The sequence below is a fragment of the Anticarsia gemmatalis genome, chromosome 5 (genome assembly GCF_050436995.1).
Source record: "Anticarsia gemmatalis isolate Benzon Research Colony breed Stoneville strain chromosome 5, ilAntGemm2 primary, whole genome shotgun sequence".
NCBI classification, from domain to species: Eukaryota; Metazoa; Arthropoda; class Insecta; order Lepidoptera; family Erebidae; genus Anticarsia; species Anticarsia gemmatalis.
Window position 1 is genome coordinate 9,276,623 of NC_134749.1, and position 19,444 is coordinate 9,296,066.

Consider the following 19,444-nt stretch of genomic DNA (forward strand, 5'->3'; position numbering starts at 1 on the left):
TCTGAGCTTGTGTGACTGTAATCTTGATCGTCTACTACTGTATTTCGTACGTTTTTTGTTATTTAGGCCTTATTCCCCGACAGGCCTTAATACCCGCAGGTACCTTACGTTAGTTAATTCGCGCATGTGTTTGCGCGGGTGCATCCGTGCGTAAATATCTGGGAAGCTTTGTGTCGCGGTCCTTGCAAAATTACGTGCCTAATTAATTTTCTATATTGTGTGCATATTGTTCTCGCGTGGTAACAATCTTCTAAGGCAGGGGTTCCCAACCTTTTCTTAGTCCGGGACCACTTTTATATTATTCTTGTTAGCAGGGACCGTTATGTAAGTATATTAAAAATAAAGTGTAAGAATCATCCTGAAAATTTAGAATTTTATAATCATTCTCGGACCACTGGTTGGGAACCACTGCTCTAAGGTGTAGCTTTACTCAAGAAACTGTTTACAAAATAATGTATAGCTTTATCCCGTTTCCTTGTTATTACGTATTGTTTTAACAGGAAAATGCATTATAATATTACCGGTTGTCTAAATACGACCTAATGAGGTACATCAATATTGAAATTATTAATTATTCATAATAACATTTTCACTACATTAAATTGTATTAATAAATTGTCATTGAAACGTGTTTAATGTTATATAATACAAAATGTGGTATTTACGAGTTATATTCGACCTGCTATTTTAACAGTTTCACCGTAACAATGACTGTTAGTGGTTTTAATTTTCTACCGAATTATTATAAAGCAATGTGTAACGTGAACAAATTATCTAATATTATATTTCATTGAAAAACGGCATTAAGTTCACTTACTCGTACATCCGACTTGCTGAAATAAAAGGTACATCCTTATCCTTGTACTTCCAGTACAAGAAGAGCCTAAGTCAACTTAAATTATCGTAAGCCATTCTCACATTTTAGAAATATTATAATAATATTCTTTCTACAGATTGCGGCGAGGGTTCAGACACCGCGGCGTCATGGTGCTCCCCCGTCAGACATGCGGCCTGTTCACCCACACGCTACTACTGGAGCGGTACCCCGGCGGCCGCCATCGCCTCGACCGCTCCATTCAGGGCGGCGAGCTCTTCCAAACGGTCATCAATAACCCCGTGAGTGAAAACATGACGTATATGCTACGATATAAAATTGAAAATTGACATATGAGACGGTTCATTTATTGACCACAGTTTTTAATATTAAAGGACTGTTTTACCGTAAATTACGCGAAACCGACAAACTATTATCATGTGTTCAAATTAGGATAGGACTCTGTAATACTCTGTAGGAATATAACAAATGTGGTTTAGTAACTTAGTTTTGCCGAATATTCTTAAACAAAATATAACGCGTGTTGCCCGCTGACAAATCAATCAGAGGTCTTTCCGTTAGTTTACCTAATAGTTCAAACAATATACACCTATATCTAATTATATTATCTATGTATCCATATCCCAAAAGTTAATCTCCATAAATAAGGAAACACAATCTTAGACGATCGTAAACAAAAAAGAACTATTTATAGCAATTCATTAATACAGTACGTTTTATCCTACATCGTGGTCGACGGTCGCGGTAGACAATTAAACCCGGTTCCATTTACAATGGCCAAGCGGTCATCGATCATTAATCTTTTGAGTGAAAACGGAACATGTTTACTCTATTATTAAGGTTGTACAAACATATCGTCATCGGGTTTTCTTTTGTTTGTTTACTGCTAGCGTCTGACCACGACTTTGTCCGTTTGAAAGATAGAGAATCGATTGATATTTCCGACAGTTAAATTTGCTTCTACTCTCTTTATATTACGACAAGGTTTATGTGATCGGTAATAATAACGATACTTCCTTAGTATAATAAGTCAACTGACATCATAGTAATTTTACAAGCAGGATTTGAAGTCAAATTATTACTCTTCCTTTGGTATAAAATAATTAGATTTTTGTTATTATTACTCGGTATTTTTTTAATGGACTAACATTCAGATCATGGGTGTACGTTTAATGAATAATAAATAATAAAATGCCAAAATTTGTAAGATGACTACAATACTATACTTAGGAGGTATCGATATCATGACCATAAAATATATCTTGAAATTTTCGACAAGTGAAATATTAATTTATTCTGTTTCACATTTGTGTATTGTCAATCGAAACATACACAAAGGCTTTTATTTAATACGTTATAAAATAATAAATACCAGCAGTTGATAAATTCACGTTGAATTCTGTTAAATTTCATAACACTTGATGCGTGAAGCACTCTCTGTGACGTCATCATATCAGCCATTGTTGACAAAACCCATCCAGTATGTTTTAAAGTACTGCGGACCGATTATGAAAACATTTACAGTGTTTTATTTTGAGAATAAAAATATTGCTATCATAATATTATTGTCAATGTAAATTGTATTCATATTGTATGGCTGTAGACATTATCGATTATTCTTATCACCGTAATGTAAACAGAACTTTAGTAAACATAAGTTAACCTAGCGTATGTATGAATAAATAACTGGATGATTTCGTCCGCAAAAGTACCTAACTCCAATTCGACTTATTTGGTCTTAAAAACCATGGGTACTTAAAGTAACTTGAGTAACAAATAATTTCTTGAATAGTTCTTTATGTTCTAAATTTCTTCTTTCTAAATATGAACTAAATAGTATAAATAATTTCTTTTGTCCTACAGATCAACGTGTTCATGACACACATGTCGAATTACGGCAACGATCGTTTAGCGTTGTACACGTTCGAGTCCGTGGTGAAGTTCCTTCGATGCTGGACGAATGTTCGGCTCGCGTCGGCGCCACCGCTCGCCCTAGCCGACAAGTACTTCCAGTTGAGGCCTGATGAACTTAATCCATTGTGGGGAGTAAGTATACTAAGTTATTAGTTTTATCTATACTAATATTATAAAGCTGAAGAGTTTGTTTGTTTGTTTGTTTGAACGCGCTAATCTCAGAAACTACTGGTCCGATTTGAAAAATTCTTTCAGTGTTAGATAGCCCATTTATCGAGGCATATCATCACGCTACGACCAATAGGAGCAAAGTTCCAGTAAAAAATGTTACAAAAATGGGGAAAATTTTGACCCATTCTCTGTTAAGTGACGCAAGCGAAGTTGCGCGGGTCAGCTAGTACTACATACAAATATTAATATTTCATTTTTTTTGGTTATAGTATACTAGCTGACCCGCGCAGCTTCACTTGCGTCGCATAAGAGAGAACGGGTTAAAATTTTCCCTGTTTTTGTTACAATTTTTATAAGTACTCTGCTCCTATTGGTCGTAGCGTGATGAAATATAGCCTATAACCTTCCTCGATAAATGGGCTATCTAACACTGAAATATTTTTCAAATCGGACCAGTAGTTCTTGAGATTAGCGTGTTCTAACAAAAAAACTCTTCAGCTTTATAATATTAGCATAGATTAGCATAGATAGAGGCCGCCCGCGACTTCGTCCGCGTGGAAACCCTTCCCGTGTAAATCCTGATTCTTCGGGAACTCCGGGGTAAAAAGCCTATGTGTTATTCTGGGTCTTCAGCTATCTACATATATACTTACCAAATTTCATCCTAATCTTTTGAGTAGTATAATGCGTGAAAGAGTAACAAACATCCATACATACTCACAAACTTTCGCATTTATAATATTAGTAGGATCTGTCTACCAAATTTCATCAAAGTTTTTCAATAGTTCTTGTGTGAAGTCAGTTTGAAACAAACAATCATGAGGAATGACATGTCTGACAGTTGTTTAACACAGCTCTATATAGAATGTTGCATATGTTGTATGATACGTTTGTGGGGTTTTCTCTAAAACTACTCAATTATTTCACGATTTTTTTTTACTTATACAAATCTCTCAATTATTTCTTATTATATTTCTTTCTTTTTATTATTTCTTAATAACAAAATATGCTTTTTTTTCTCGAAAAATATTCTCAAAATAATTTATATCTCTTAATATAACGAAGTCGCGCTAAGGCATATCCGCCATTAAAACGGTTGCCATGACAACGGAATTTTGTTAATTCAATGTCATTATAATATGATTATTGGCGACTTCGTTGAATTTTCTGAATTTTCCCGGGAAATGCGTCATTTTCCCGGAGTAAAAAGTAGCCTATGTCCTTTCTCGGGTATCAAAATATCTCCATACCAAATTTCATGCAAATTGGTTCAGTAGTTTAGACGTGATTGAGTAGCAGACAGACAGACAGACAGAGTTACTTTCGCATTTATAATATTAGTATGGATGGTTCACTTCTACCTAAGCGCGTGATTGATAGCACGAATAAAGATGACACGTTAATTTTTCCTCCTACCTATTAAACTTTACGATGAGTTACTTCTGTTGTGGCTTTAAACTTTTAGTTTATTCCATCGCATGTTTCTTTATTTCGTGACCTGAGTTAGTTATTGTAATGTACCCATTACTCAATTTACTATTATTAGGCATTAAACAATAGTTTTAAAGTTCATCCAAATACAAACCTACATTCATAAAACAATGATTCATCAATCATATTGTCGCAGGTTTTAACAGGATTAAACGAACTATTTTTACGCTCATGACATACATTATCCAGTCATTCCTTCCAAGGCCTTAAAGCTAAATGAGGTTAATCATCCACACAATTTAATTCCGCCTTCAAAGCTCCATTTAATCAGTGTTAACAAGGCAGCAAGGAAATAATACAGTACAGTGAAGCACTATACATTTGCGGTCCCCTGCGACGTCGACAAAATGGGCGCAATACCAACGAGGATCTTTTCACACCTCTCCATTTCGCTTTCATTGCTTTCATGCAATTGTGGCCGCTAAGATAAATGCAATTTAAAAAAGTAAAAGGATTTTCATTTTACACTTGAGAAAGGATGTTTTATTTCCTTTGATGCTACTTACTTTCTTTGGTTTCGTTGAATTAGTTAGTTTTGATGAATCATTTAATAATTGTTGAAATAAACAGTTTGTTGTTTATAACTGACTAATTGTGACTTTGTATAAACGCTAGACTTACGTAAACCACTCACAACACTAAATCAGTTTACAAAATCAATATGTACCGAAACGTTAGTTTTAATACAATTAGGTGAAACATTAAACTGAACCTTCCTAATGACGTTACGAGAACGCAAACATTAACGTTGATCTACGATGGAAATAGATAGCGGCTCAAATAATGTATCGCAATCGATCCCGCATCCACTAGTTATACCACTGGCTAGTCCTGCGGTGCTCTGTTTACACTATACGTTGTTTGTGCCCACTTGTGTGAAAATTTAAAGGCAGGTTTTAGTATAGCGTGTGTCCACCTCTATACCGATCAAAGGGTGGCGAAATATATTTGTATCTCTGACTATTGTATAATAATGTCTTGTCATCGTGATCTATGTATCGTATTTAGTATACGGATGGATTAGTATGTGTAACATTTTTATTATATTCAGGTTTCTATACCGTAGATATGATCGGCAACACTGGTTTTTAAAAGTACATGGAAAATGTTACCGTGTCATTTTTATATGTTTAAGCCTCGCTTCTTCACGTTCTTAAGTAGTATTTCTAATTAGTTAAATGAAATTATCTTACTCCGTTCTTCCGCGTTAGAATTTGTTTTTCTTAACAACTTGAAACAAAGCTTTATGTCTTAATGAATGAAGCACCTACGAGAGCTACGGAAGGTTAACGTCGTACATTACCCTTCAAATTAGCGAACACGTTGAGGTTGTTAGCCACAATTACGGAGCAAAGGCATATTCATCCTTTTTAACATTGCGTCGCAAGTAAAACAAAGGGACTCGATTTTCCTTAGCACGGGTGTTCCACCCGAGTGCACGCAAAGTTGAATCCTTCCATTGCTTTGACAGTTGGAGTCTTCTGAATCTATTAATCAGTGATTCTATTTAACAAACTTCGATGAAAGTCCTTTGACGCAAATAAAATAGACTGTTACGCTCTAGAGCCGGCGACTGAGTAGCTATTGTATTCGAATCAATTAACTTTCTCGTAACTGTTTGACAGTTGCTCTCCCCATTTCCGCGTCAGTACATTCGGACCGTAAAGTTGGAAAATATCCATCATAAATTGTCTATCTTCTTTGTTATTCCGAGTACCAAGTAACGTTTTCGCGGTCCTCAATTTTCATTTCAAACAATAATTGAATTGATGGAAATGTAAAGCATCCGTTTTCATTTTAATATGTTGCCTTTAAATATTAAATTAAAGGGGTAAATTATTTTGTTGGATAATTTATTCACGAAATATCACGTTTCGCTTTAGTTAGTAATTAATTACGGAGTGAACAAAAATTTAAATCAGGCAACATAACATATTTATATTTAATGACTTCATCAAACTATTTTACATTTCGGATATAAAATGTAGTTATTACTCATTTAAACTTCGTAACGAGGTTGTCGCGTCACATATTTATTCCCCTGCAGCGAGCTAGCATGTGTGCCGGTTTGACAGTTACTATTTTAATTACAAACCTGCATTAGTGCAATTATACATATTTGTATACACATACCAATTTGAAACTTACTTACAAACATTGTTCTCGGCGGTTAGGGCTACAAAGGCAAAAGTGTTCACTTTGTCTAAAACTATTGGCTTCTGTTGATATCGGAGGCAATAGGGCCTGATGGCCCTTGACCTAGTTTGACCTTTCACGAGCTCCTCAAGATGTTGCTCAAAGGCCTCGATATCACACCAGTTACTAACACGTCTATGCATTCTTTCAACTTGCGTTTTTATTTCTTAGGAAACTTATTAGGACCCCAATTTTAGTAACTATGATCGGAAAGTATTGTACTAATTAATGTTATTTCAAGACTTATTGATTGAATACTTATTCATCAATTACAATAATAATAAATCACTGTTGCGATATCGCTGTAGACGGTTGGTCTATAACATGATAACTACCTACCTAACAAGAAACTTCCAAATCATAATTTTATTGTGTTACACGAAGATATTAATCAAAGTTTGCTAGTTTTGACACAAATAGTAGAATTTATGCGCGATTCATACCCATCCTATACGAATAGTCTCATATATCGTTTCGAAGGCACAAACTTATGAGAAACAATATGCATGCCTCGAGTTTTAATGTTTTATTGGCCTGCGAGATATGTGAAATATCATTGAAACACGAAGAGGAAAATTGAAAATACATAATATTTCGTGCTCGTAAACTTGTTTATTGGACGCATACCTACAACTATTACGTTTTGCGAATCATTGAAAATTGCGCCACACGCGTTCAAAAGCAATAACGTCAAAGGTTTATTTTTAACCTTTACTCTTGTATATAAAATGAATTCTGTTCCACGGTGCCTCTTTTGTTGAAGCTAAACATTAAAAGGCAAAAACTTGACTCAGTTTCCTAGAAGCTTTCAGTATTTGTTAAATATACAAGCATCTGATGTAGACAGCATTATTTGTTATTTTTATCATGAAGTAGGTGCTTGACTTGTATAATTTGCAATTGTTATTTTATAGACGTGTCGTGACGTGTATAGTAAGCACTGTCATAAAATGTAATGTACTGAAACTTCACTATAGATAGAAATGAAAGGTTCTACACATCTAATGTTTTTAATTGTCGTAGAATCCATGCGACGACATTCGTCACCGGCGCATCTGGTCAAAGAGTAAATGGTGTGGGACACTTCCTCGAGTGCTGGTCATTGGGCCGCAGAAGACGGGCAGTACTGCCCTCTATACGTTCTTGGCGATGCACCCCGCACTAGTGCCCAACCTGCCGAGCCCAACCACTTACGAAGAGCTCCAGTTCTTCAATAATAATAACTACTTGAAAGGACTTGATTGGTAAGTTACATTTTATCAGGATTATAGTTTAAGTACAGTATAAGTTTATTGCATAACTGGTGAACTGTTATGCGTGCATATTTATTTTCCTACATGTCTGATGTAAGGTAATATAAAAAACTAAACTTAAAACGGTTTTTTCGTAAACAATTTAATTTAAAGAGTACATAAGTCACATAATACTATATCATCGTAAAGTAAAACAAATTACCCTCGACGAATTTCACTCTTCCTTCTATTTGCATGTCCAAAATACGGTGGCTTCCCGGAAAAAAATATATTTAAAAGCCAAGATATGTATCTATGGTGGCGGGTTAATTATTCTATTTACTTTATTCTTTTTACGTGGGTTATTTCACCAAAATGTATTATATTACATACGTGTTTAAGTATGCCGTAGATGTTACTGAGCCCACGTATGCTTCAAAAGTGGCGTGACGCGTAACATCTCATTAGTATAACAGCCGTGCTATGCTTAAATTAAAGCATTATATGAGCTACATTTAAGTTAATATTCTAACAACACGCTGTTCTGTAGAAATGAGGACTAACTATTAATTATCCTCACGTATAATCGTCTATAACCTCAACTGTTTTTAAGAAATTTATTACGCCGGCGTCGATATGAAAAGTTTCGTTATATTCTACGAAGAATTCCCGCTGTAGTGCCAATTACGCTTCATACGAGTCCGCACTACTATCCGTGCACTATTCGCAAGATCAATAGCTATTAAACTTTTAATAAAATTCAAGTATGTTATGTGGCGTTTTATTAACACATTTGCAGTTTACATTTCTGAACCAGAAGAAACTTTGTTGCGGTGTAGTGGTAAAGAGAAGTTTATGCCTTTGAAGGCTGTAATCGAGATCGAACAGCAGAAGGCAGTAAACTGACTGCAACGGCGTACGACTGTAAATATAGGGGCTCTGCTCTTGATCCAATCGGTGTTACGACAATGTTATTGTACCGTTTTATTCTGTGATTTTTAACCTCTCAAGATAAAGTCCCTCTCTCGACAGGATTGCGTTCAAGATGTAATAAGGGAAGTGTTCTCCTTCAAATTGATTAAACATTTACCTTTTTAATCCTACGGCGTACCCTACTATGTTATTTTATGCGCTTATTACGGAGCCCTTGTATTTTTTTAGGATTTGCCAAGTCCTTCTACAAAAATGAATTTTAAATGTTAAAACCGTTACAGAAACAGAGCTATTAAAACAACTCTTGCAGTTAATCTTTCAAAGCATTAAATTCTCTCATCGCACAAAGCTTTGTGAAAAATAACTGAATAACTCATGCGTAATCTAATATTATTAAGTATTAGTAGTGGGGAGTTTCAGAGCTTTGAAACATGCCAGTGCTCCGCGGAGCGAGCGTCGGGATAACTTCCGTGAAGATGAATTTGAACGTTCAACACTCGGACTCGGAAAAAATCGTCCACAGACTGCTTTAATGCTTCCAGCGAATGCATTTAATGTGAATATAATGGCAGGGTTTTTGATGAATGTTAATGTACACTCTTTGTCATGTTTTAAAGTTTCGTACACTTGTACTTAAAAGTCTTTTAGCAATGCAGTTTCATGGAATTAAAACGTACAATTGTGTTTTGTCTCGAGTAAGCCCTTGTTGCTACATTAAGACTGGAATAACTATTTGATACATTATACACTTTAACGATTTTAACTCTCGCGACTTGCATAATATTATAATGTAACGGGTCTTTAATTTTCAATTGCGCTTAAGACCCACTTTGTTTTTATAACTTAAAAGGTAGTTCTAAAGTCATAAATATTCACAGACAGCATTTATCACGTACGATTCTGACACGTGCTTAGTAAATCAACTGTATCTACATTTTGATTCGCATGCTTTCCCGAGATCATGCATAAGTAGGGAGTTTAAGAAAACTCATGTGTTGCAAATGTACACAAAGTGTTGGATACTAGACCTCAGCGATACAACGCACGTAGGTAACCTTGTTAGCTGCACGTGGTTTGTTAACGGACGTACTTTATATCCTCCGAGTTGAGACTAATCTATTCATAGCCTACATTCCTGACATATTGAGTGTCAATACGATGCAAACAGACGGCTGATTAGCATCTGGGTTTTATCTAAAACTTTTACGTGAAAGTCTTTACGTTCAACAAACTGCGAAAGACATGTGTGAAGGTTTTCGTTTTGGATGCATTAATAATGGTATATTATAACACATTTCGGTGGATGCTTCATATGGTAAACTATCTAAACGATATCCACTCATAGAGGAAAACCCACACACTCAGTTTCTAGACTTCTCCCTTACACAATACATTTTTTTTTTCAACACGTGCATTTTGTCCACCAGGTACCTGAACTTCTTCCCTCCAAACCTGGGCAACACAACTCAGATTACGTTTGAGAAGTCCGCTACGTACTTCGACGGCGACCTAGTGCCGAGGAGAGCACATGCACTCGTACCCAACGCCAAAATCATTGCCATACTTATTTCACCCTCAAAAAGGTAAGATACATTTTTATTTATAGCACTTTTCAGTATATAATGTTATCGTGGAAATAGTTAAGAATTTTATAGTTGATACATGAATACTGTGTGTGATATATTATTTTTCGGATTTGTCACAAATTCTCCTTTCAAGTATAATCAATCGCAGATTATTATTAATATTATCGACTATGATAAAAATAAGTATCTTACTTTTTCTTTAATTCCGAACATATTTCCAGTTCCCAGGGTTGTTGTTACATAAACAGAATTTGTTATTTATAAATCCACGAATATAGTTCAGCTCATAATAGCCTGAGTCACGTGAACAATCTGCTAGCTAATCACGAGGATTTATGATTTTAATTCGCTTAGATACTTCCGCGCTTATACATTTTCGCGCAGTTCCCTTACGAGCCCCGTGGGAAGTGATAGTAATATGAATTATAGAGCTGAGCGCGCAAAAAGCATTAGCTAGTCTAATTACTAGTTAACGTTGTGCTGCTCATTTAACAGAAAATGATCGTGAAAGTACACTTAGGCGTAAAATAAATTTTACGTCATAAATACCAAGAAGCGCTTCTTAAAGTCCATTACAGCGCTTTTATAGCTTATAATATCGTAATAACGCATTAACAGTCAAAGATTGCTATCATAAATCAACAAGAAATATACTAATTTTCGTAATTATTTTTTAGTACTTTCACCATCTTTCTTTATTTCTATCAGCGTCGTCTAGATAAAGTGCGAGCAATAAAATTCTAATTGAGTATTCGTAGAGCTTTTATCGAGTACAGCAAGATCTTAACTTTGTTATCTGAACAATTTGTGAACACGTACTCACTAATAGACGTTATAATGACTTTTCTTGTACTTTTAATATTTGTTTTATTCGACTTTTATGTTGATTATGAATATATGATCATGAAAACACTATAATTTTACTACTTGGATCAAATTTTCGTTCAATTTCTGTATATGTTGTATAAAATCGTATCAAAAAACAACTTTTATGTAGCCTACAAAGAATATAATATGTAGGTACTTGTAAATTAATGTAAACGTAACTTTCACATAAATTTATATTAGGCTCGTGACTAAAAGCTAGTAGATATTATCCATCAATCTTGCAGCCCTAATCGCAATTATAAGATAAAGAAAATATTATGTCAGCGCGCCGACGGGCCTCGTCCATCATTTATATGCAAATCAAACACTGAATTATTACCGCGGAACTTTCCCACAAAATCCATTTGTACATTTTCCCCTGATAACTCTATTTTTATTCGTTCGTATTGTTGTATTGTGTAAACTTATCAAGAATATTCAAATGGTTTACTCGACTTAAGTGGCGAGTTGAGTGCTTTAATTAATTAATCTAGTCGTTGGCCTATATAAAAGTGTTGGTATTGAAGCACGTCACTTGATGAATGTGTTTGGTTTAATTTGTTACACTTGAATACAGAGCTATTTGTGACTTCTTTGTGTCGTAAATGGATTAACATTCTCATAAATGCGTTTATGCCACGCCTTTTTTAGTACAGAATATTTTGAAGATATAAGAGATGTAACTTTCAACAAAACAAAGGACATTTGTTTTGACTGTTTTTGATAAGCTAAACAGTCGTTATTTTTAAAGGTAGTGTAGTAATATAAAACACTCACAGTCAGTTGCACTTAGCGAACGGTAAACGACGTCAGCAAGATTAAGCAATTTTTGGCGCAGGCCTTTTATGAACGAGCGGCCTTCTGATACTTGAGCCAAACATTCTCGCTCTTAGTAAGACAAGTAAAAAGTCGACCCCAGCTGTCGTTTACGTGACAGCAATCGTTATGCCAAGTCAAGGGCCTCCGGATATCTTGGACAACATTGACAAAAAGTATATTACTAGCGATACGAAATAAAAAATAGTATCTGTTGAGCCTTATAAGTATTGTTTTAAGAAAACCATATTATAGAATTTATTAAATCTGTTAGTTACCACATTGTAGTAACTGAGTAAACAGTGGAGTAAGTATGGGCTAGTTCGGAGAAATATTTCAATTTCAAACAAGGTAACACTGGTTTCAACGCAGTGCTACTAGAAGCTCACAGAAACATGAAACGTACGCGGCCGTTCGTGAATATTTACAGAACTCTAATTTAATACAATGGTCACCGCGAATACTATCAATTACGACGTCGTTGCACTGCTCCCTGTACAATTATTATTTAACTCCCGGGCGAATGTCAAAGAACACATTATGTCAGTATTTCATTTACGTACTCGTAATATTTGTAGCGTTCTACTGCGCCTTTATTAACTTCCTGGAACACAATTTTCATCAAGCTTCAGGTGGAAATTTACAAAATATTTTAAAAGCCACTATGATGGAAATACACGCGTGCTCAGAATATGGAACATTAAAATATGAATGTTATTGACAAACAGAGCGTATTCGTGACTCCAATGATGAAGCAGTATTAAACTACTGTAATATTAACTTTTACGTGTCGTTGTACGTAATAATTTTGTACACGTTTTTAGGACTCCATATTTTAGATTGATCAAAATTAATGTTGCGACCTCGACAGTTTTTTTAGTTCTAATTTTTATTAAGCCATTTTAACTAGGATAGATTGGTACAAAAATGGATATTTCTGTGCTATTTATTATAACATTGGAAACATTGTTGCAGAACCTACAAAATGAAATATTTTTATTCGCACTGAATTTATATCATGAGCCTGTACAAAGGTAGCTTTGTATTTTCATTTCTCAAGATTTCAGTTCTCAATAAAATGTACTAATTAAATATCGATATTTAATCAATTTTGTAACTTCACATTCGGATCACGTTCTTTTAATGGAAATATTATTCACGAAGATAGTAATCAATTGTATTATCAGCCTGTTGGGTCACCTCTGATTGACATAAAAATGCGTGTTTTTCCAAGAACAAAGATCTTTTAAGATTATTATATCTACATTCTCTATTATTATAAATAATCCAGTTCTTGACATTTAAGACCGCTTAAGAATCATTATACCAAAGGTTACTTTATCAAAAGCTTGCTGTATTATTTAGTGCCCAGACCCTTATCATCCTCTACTTAAAATAAATTTGAACCTTAAACTAGACCCGTTATAAAATAGCCTTTGTAACTTTATAATTAAATAGATGGATGGGTCATTAGTGGACACGTGTCAAAGAATTCGTATTTCGAGCCTCACTTGAATTTCTAGAGTATAAATTGTACATAGCAGTACTCGTAACGTTTATGAACGTATGTACGTAGGTAAAATGTCCATAGTCGTCTAATAACTGACCACATTGCGACCACAGTCCCTGTATATTTAATGATATTCGGAACTAACGGCACAGGAGCGGACGTTATGTGAAGAGACAAAATGATTGATTCTTGAGGGTCATCTTTCTAGCTAGCTCTTTTAATACATAGGTATCTATAGACTGTCTATACAATTCAGAGAAGCAGCTAATACGTAAATGGCTATTGGAAATTTAAATGTATTAAGCAATTGCACTTGTATGATGGCTGGACAGCTGTTAAGGCTTCCGTGTTGGCTGACTAATAAACCACTTAAAGTAACAGTGCAAAAACTTTGTTATTATAATGTAACATTCTGACCATATTTTCAAATAGCCTGAAAAAACAATTACAATATAACGAACTTAATATATGTAGGAGTAAAATAAATATATTCGTTGTTATTGTCAGGGCGTACTCGTGGTACCAGCACATTCGGTCGCACGGCGACGCGGTCGCGAACAACTACACGTTCCACACAGTCATCACGGCGAATGACTCCGCGCCGAAACCCCTCAGGGATCTCAGGTAAGCATTTTGTTACTTTTTACTTTTTAACATATTTTTCTCTCTGCATTTTTGAGGGAAATTTTTATTTTGAATTTATTTCAAACTACGTATTTGTATGTGTTATATTTCCCTCGGTTTGTGTGTATATTACAGTTTGAAAATTGTACTTCATGTACATTGTACATCCTTAAAACCAATTGAAGAATATGTAAAAATGGACAATACATTATTTATTTGGCATTCTGGCTTAATTTTTAAAAGCAATGTTTAGGTTAGCACTAGAGGTTGTAATAAAGTGGTTTTCATTACAGACAGAATATTTAACGAAATTTCTAAAAAGCTATTTTTATTTGATTCGACCATAAAACTCTTTCTACCTAGCCATTCGTCTGAACGACGGTACCCATTCTAATATAATCTTTTTGTTTTTGGAGTAGAGGAAATGGCATATATTTTACGTCCGACTCCCGACCCTCTCATATTGGATCACAATTTTTCTGCGCGAACCCCCGCGTCTGTACATTAATAACGAATGTAATGCCTTCACTGTACTATTATTTCTTTCCCCTTCCACTCCTTTATATCGGCGGGTTCCTTGAGTTCGCGCTATTATGGCACAAATGAACTGGGGGACTTATTGACTTAATCCCGCTTGAAGGACCAATAGGCATGAAAACGATTTAGATTCAGTTAACAGCCCAACTTGGAGTAGTAAAGTGTACACTCAGATTACGATTGATTTCTATTGTGTTTTGGTCAAACAGGATAAGCTTTCAATTTATTGGTAGCTGAATAATTAATTATTTTATTAGAAGGAGTAAGGCGGAATCGCTAAAGTGTTTACAGTACTTACAAAAAAATACCAACAGGAAAGTGTAATGGAAAAAAGTAACATTTTTGGTTCGCAGAAATTCTGGATAGCAACAATAACAGTTTAGTTACTTATTTATATTCGATATAAGACTGGTTCTATGAGTATAATGTATAGCTACGACGTCTTAGAAATTAAACCATAGTCCTTTACTCGTTTGCTATCAAAGGATGTGGGTACGCACAAGCTGTGTATGTAATCCATCAAGGGTATTACGGGAAGGCAGCCATACACATACATTCATATTTCATAGTAACGAGTATTACAATAGCCATAGAAATTATACGTGATTTAATTCCTGGAACGGTCAGCATATTCAGTGTAATGAAATTTTAGATTTATAACAAAATGTATTTTTAACACAATATATGTATGTCTAAGTATTACCAGTTTTCCATAATGAAACATAGTCAAATCAGATGTTAAGTATCTTGCCTACGTATATTTTAAAATGCAAAACGTTAGACTAAATATAGCAAATAATTTCACTTCATTTTCAAGCACATAATCAACACGCTTAGACCAAACTCTGTTAGGCGAGCAATTAATAGCCCGCCGTCTTTGACTTTCAAAACAGCACTAGTACATTTACATAGCGTTATCAAGCTTCATATTGTTCTCACAACAGTACGTGTTCAAACATACGAAATCCATTTAACATTAAAGTAAGCCAGTTATATTTAAGTAGGTGCGCCTAAAAGATTATTGTGTACCTGACAGGCGTCGTGAATTTATTATCAACCATCACGCGCATTTCCTCCGCAAGCTAATGTACTCACGAGGGATTTATTAATTGATATTGTGTGAATTTTGCACTTTCAGCTTTAATATTTTCCTTTGTTGTATTTAATGGTTTTCGGTTGAGAGCTGTATTATGTTTTGCAACCATTTATCAGTGGAACTTTACGAATTATTCTGGCTTAGTGTTTTAAGCTGTCTTTGTTGAAGCACTTTGATATCGTAGTCGTTGATAATTTTGTGAATTGATAACGAAAGTGGGCTTTAGTATTTTCTTAGCTAAAATTAGATTATACATAAGGCCAACTTCTACCGTTTTAAAAATCAGTATCTGCGAGAAATGTAAAAAAAAAGGTTTATTAGTAGTCTCATATGTGTATATTTCTGTAGGAACCGTTGCCTAAACCCAGGCAAGTACAGCCACTACCTGGAGCGGTGGCTGGCGGAGTACAGCAGCCATCAGCTGCACATCATCGACGGCTCGCTGCTGCGCTCCGAGCCTGCTGCCGTCATGAACACCCTGCAGAAGTTCCTCAAGATATCGCCGCACATCGACTATAACAAACTGCTCAAGTAAGTCCATAATAACTTAAGTTCATAACGAAGTTTTAATGCCCCTTTTAAAAAAAATTGACCATTTTTGATAGCAATTCATATGCTAAGGCACGTATGAAAACTACGTAATGTATGTCGCTAAACCCAAACGATTCAATATGATTGTTTTTAACGCGCGTCGTCTTACAAGAATGTAGGAAAACAAAACCAACGTATGGAGATATAAAATTTGAAGCGCACCTTGTAAAGTGTTAGTGCTCGCCCAGACAGCACAGCAACCTCTACAATTGCCGATAACTTAGCTACAATGGCCTCTTAAACTCTAGGCACACAACTTCTGAGAAGCAACTCGCTGCGACTAATATCGCTGCATAATGCCCTATCTACATAAAGCAGCTTGTTGCAATTCTAAGCCTTCCTCAGGAAAATAGCTTCTAGGTTCTCTGCCACCGGACTACAATCTCCATTCAGACTTTATAAACACGTGTACGTACGACTCCCACTTGACATTACATTTCACTCGGCTTAATGAAACTGGTTACTTTGAATCACGACGCTGAAGGGTCTTTCTATTCTTCGTATCGACATAATAGACGTACTGAATAATATATTTAGGTAACTAGGTGGATTCACAATAACAGAGAAAGCACGCTCTGTTGGTTCGGACGTTTCGAACAAAATGGATGATGAAATTATTGAAAGACTCAAGGAATAATAGACATGAGCTCAAGAAAGGGAATGTAAGACGAGGAATAGAGGTAAATAATGTAGACGATGAATCGTTTACCTACTGCCCTGTAAATAATAATCTTATTTACATTGAACGTGAAGGGAATAAAGGCGTATTGTTATGTATAAATAGATAGTCGAAGCTTACAAATACTTGACTTCATACGTTTGTTACAGGTACGACCCTAAAAAGGGATTTTTCTGTCAAGCTGTAGGGAATGACAGGACGAAATGTCTGGGTAAATCGAAGGGTCGAATATACCCGCCGATGGAGGAGCGATCCGCGAAGTTTCTGAAGCGTTACTACACGCCTCACAACACGGCGCTGTCCAAACTGCTGGTGCGGATAGGCCGCCCCGTCCCGCAGTGGCTCAAGGACGAACTCTCGTCCAACGGATAGCATATCTTTCAACCTGTAAGGTTGGAACGAAAGAAGTCGCACGGACTCATCAAAGTCTGTGTCATCACCGTCCCTTGACCAAGTCCAAGGGGCGGCGATACGACGGCCCACGAGTTACAAACTGTGGGCGCTGTACGCAATGTTGTTCTTTCCAAGTGTTTCAATGTGAGAGTATTCTTGTTGAACAAATATCTTTGTCTATCGATTCTTGTAATATAATGTTTTAAAGAGTGATATTAAACGACTTAAAGTTCTTGATCTGTTTAAACGAGATGAAGAATGATATTATTGTTTTAGTTTAATTTTTACTCTACGTAGGGTGTAGTGAACGACTTGTGTTCCCAGTGAAACGGTTACGATTCAATTTTGCTTGCCTGACGTTGTTGTTTCTTAGCCATATTTGTATGGACAGTGTGTCCGACGCGAGTGTGTCGAGTGTCGGTCTAGGTGCTATTTGTTAATAGTTGCATTCGTCAACATCTCATTCTACGTTTAGTTCATATTTTATTCTGTCTCATTTGCTTTTAGGCGCGGATATGTTGTTATCACATGATTATTTTGCTAAATTAACTAAAACGCTTTGTAATTAGGTATACTTACTAATGATATTGTGTTATTATACTAAAAGTTGCATATATTTCATTCCACGCTGTAACCGATCATCGCTACACGTTATTATATTATTTTCGTTTAATTACAATGTACGTACCTGATACAGTTTGTAAATGTGTAGTTAATTTTGTACGTTTCATATAGTATAAGTCTAAAGTTATGTTAACAGTCTCCTTGTCTTTCTGTGCCATAAATATGAAGTGGAACAAGTGGCACTGGAAATATTTTACAATTTTTTTTTATTTTATATTTTTTTATTGTCAATGGATTTGAAATGTAACAAAACACTAGTCTATTGTTTAAAGCGGCAGCATCACGTTAATTTTAACATACAGTTTGTTTGTGCAAACTATTTGTTACATATTATAAGTACACACAGAATGCATCCATTATACTTTCAGTTACCGAATTAGCAATAAGAATTTTTAATATACATATTGAAGATGTCGCATTATATTTTAAATAAATGATATCAATGAAGACCCAATGAATGAAACATAAATGTATTTGGTATATATTTTGATATGTATAAATTTATTGGCGAGAGGACTCGGCAAGGACGATGAATGTTTTTGTAAAACTGAATCACTATAGAACATTTCTTACTCTTTGTTGTAATAGATGGTACTTAAAACTTGTAAAAATTCTTTTATCATGAGAAATACATAGAAGAGTACAGAAGAATAAATATAACGAAATCGATATTTGAATATAGCGTTAAATGTTAATATTTTTATGGTACATACATTATTATCTTTTTTATTTAATGTTTTCGAAAGCTTGATATTAAAATTTATATTGAAACTTCTGATGTTCTTGATATTATTGTGAAGAGTGTTACGTAGAAAACGGCCTTACAATGTTTAGAGCGAGCTATGAAACTTGTTACAGTGTTGCAATATGTGAACATGTGTAGACGCGTATCGTTTACATCACTCAATGTGAGGAGAACACGTATCGTGTAGTTCTCCAGACCCCTGTTATGTTTTACTTGCGATAACTTTAAGTTGTTTCATTGTTCTATTAATTACGACGCCCGTATTCATTTTTCATCACGATATTACTTTACGTAGATAATCGTCTCTGACGATTACAGCCAATGACTGCTCTTAAAATGTGTTCTTTATAAGAAATTAATACATCACTTATTTTATTAAATGATTTAAACCTTACACGTGTGTTTGACTTACGATATCAAAGACCCTAACATAGCTTAATTTAAATTATTAGGAGTGTAATGGGTGGTATAAATGGTTAGATAACGGCTTGGGATGTGCACCGCCCACACCGTTAAACGGAGACGTTTAGATATATTGGATCTCTTAAATATCCTTCCGTATATTTGCACTAACATGTAACTGGAACGAGTGCAATTCTAAGGA

General features: G+C 35.1%; 1 protein-coding gene across 5 annotated transcripts in view; it reads left to right on the forward strand.

The window, feature by feature from the left end:
• sfl (N-deacetylase and N-sulfotransferase sfl) overlaps positions 1-19,234 on the forward strand; it is an 89,429-nt gene extending 70,195 nt beyond the window's left edge. For all 5 annotated transcript variants that reach the window (XM_076114688.1, XM_076114689.1, XM_076114687.1 and 2 more), the window contains 7 exons: positions 954-1,116; positions 2,699-2,881; positions 7,631-7,851; positions 10,200-10,355; positions 14,059-14,175; positions 16,157-16,339; positions 17,228-19,234. In XM_076114688.1, coding sequence (XP_075970803.1) covers positions 954-1,116; positions 2,699-2,881; positions 7,631-7,851; positions 10,200-10,355; positions 14,059-14,175; positions 16,157-16,339; positions 17,228-17,450 — 1,246 coding nt within the window. In that variant the 3' untranslated portion in view covers positions 17,451-19,234. The remainder of the gene's footprint in view (positions 1-953; positions 1,117-2,698; positions 2,882-7,630; positions 7,852-10,199; positions 10,356-14,058; positions 14,176-16,156; positions 16,340-17,227) is intronic.
• The last annotated feature ends 210 nt before the right edge of the window (positions 19,235-19,444 follow it).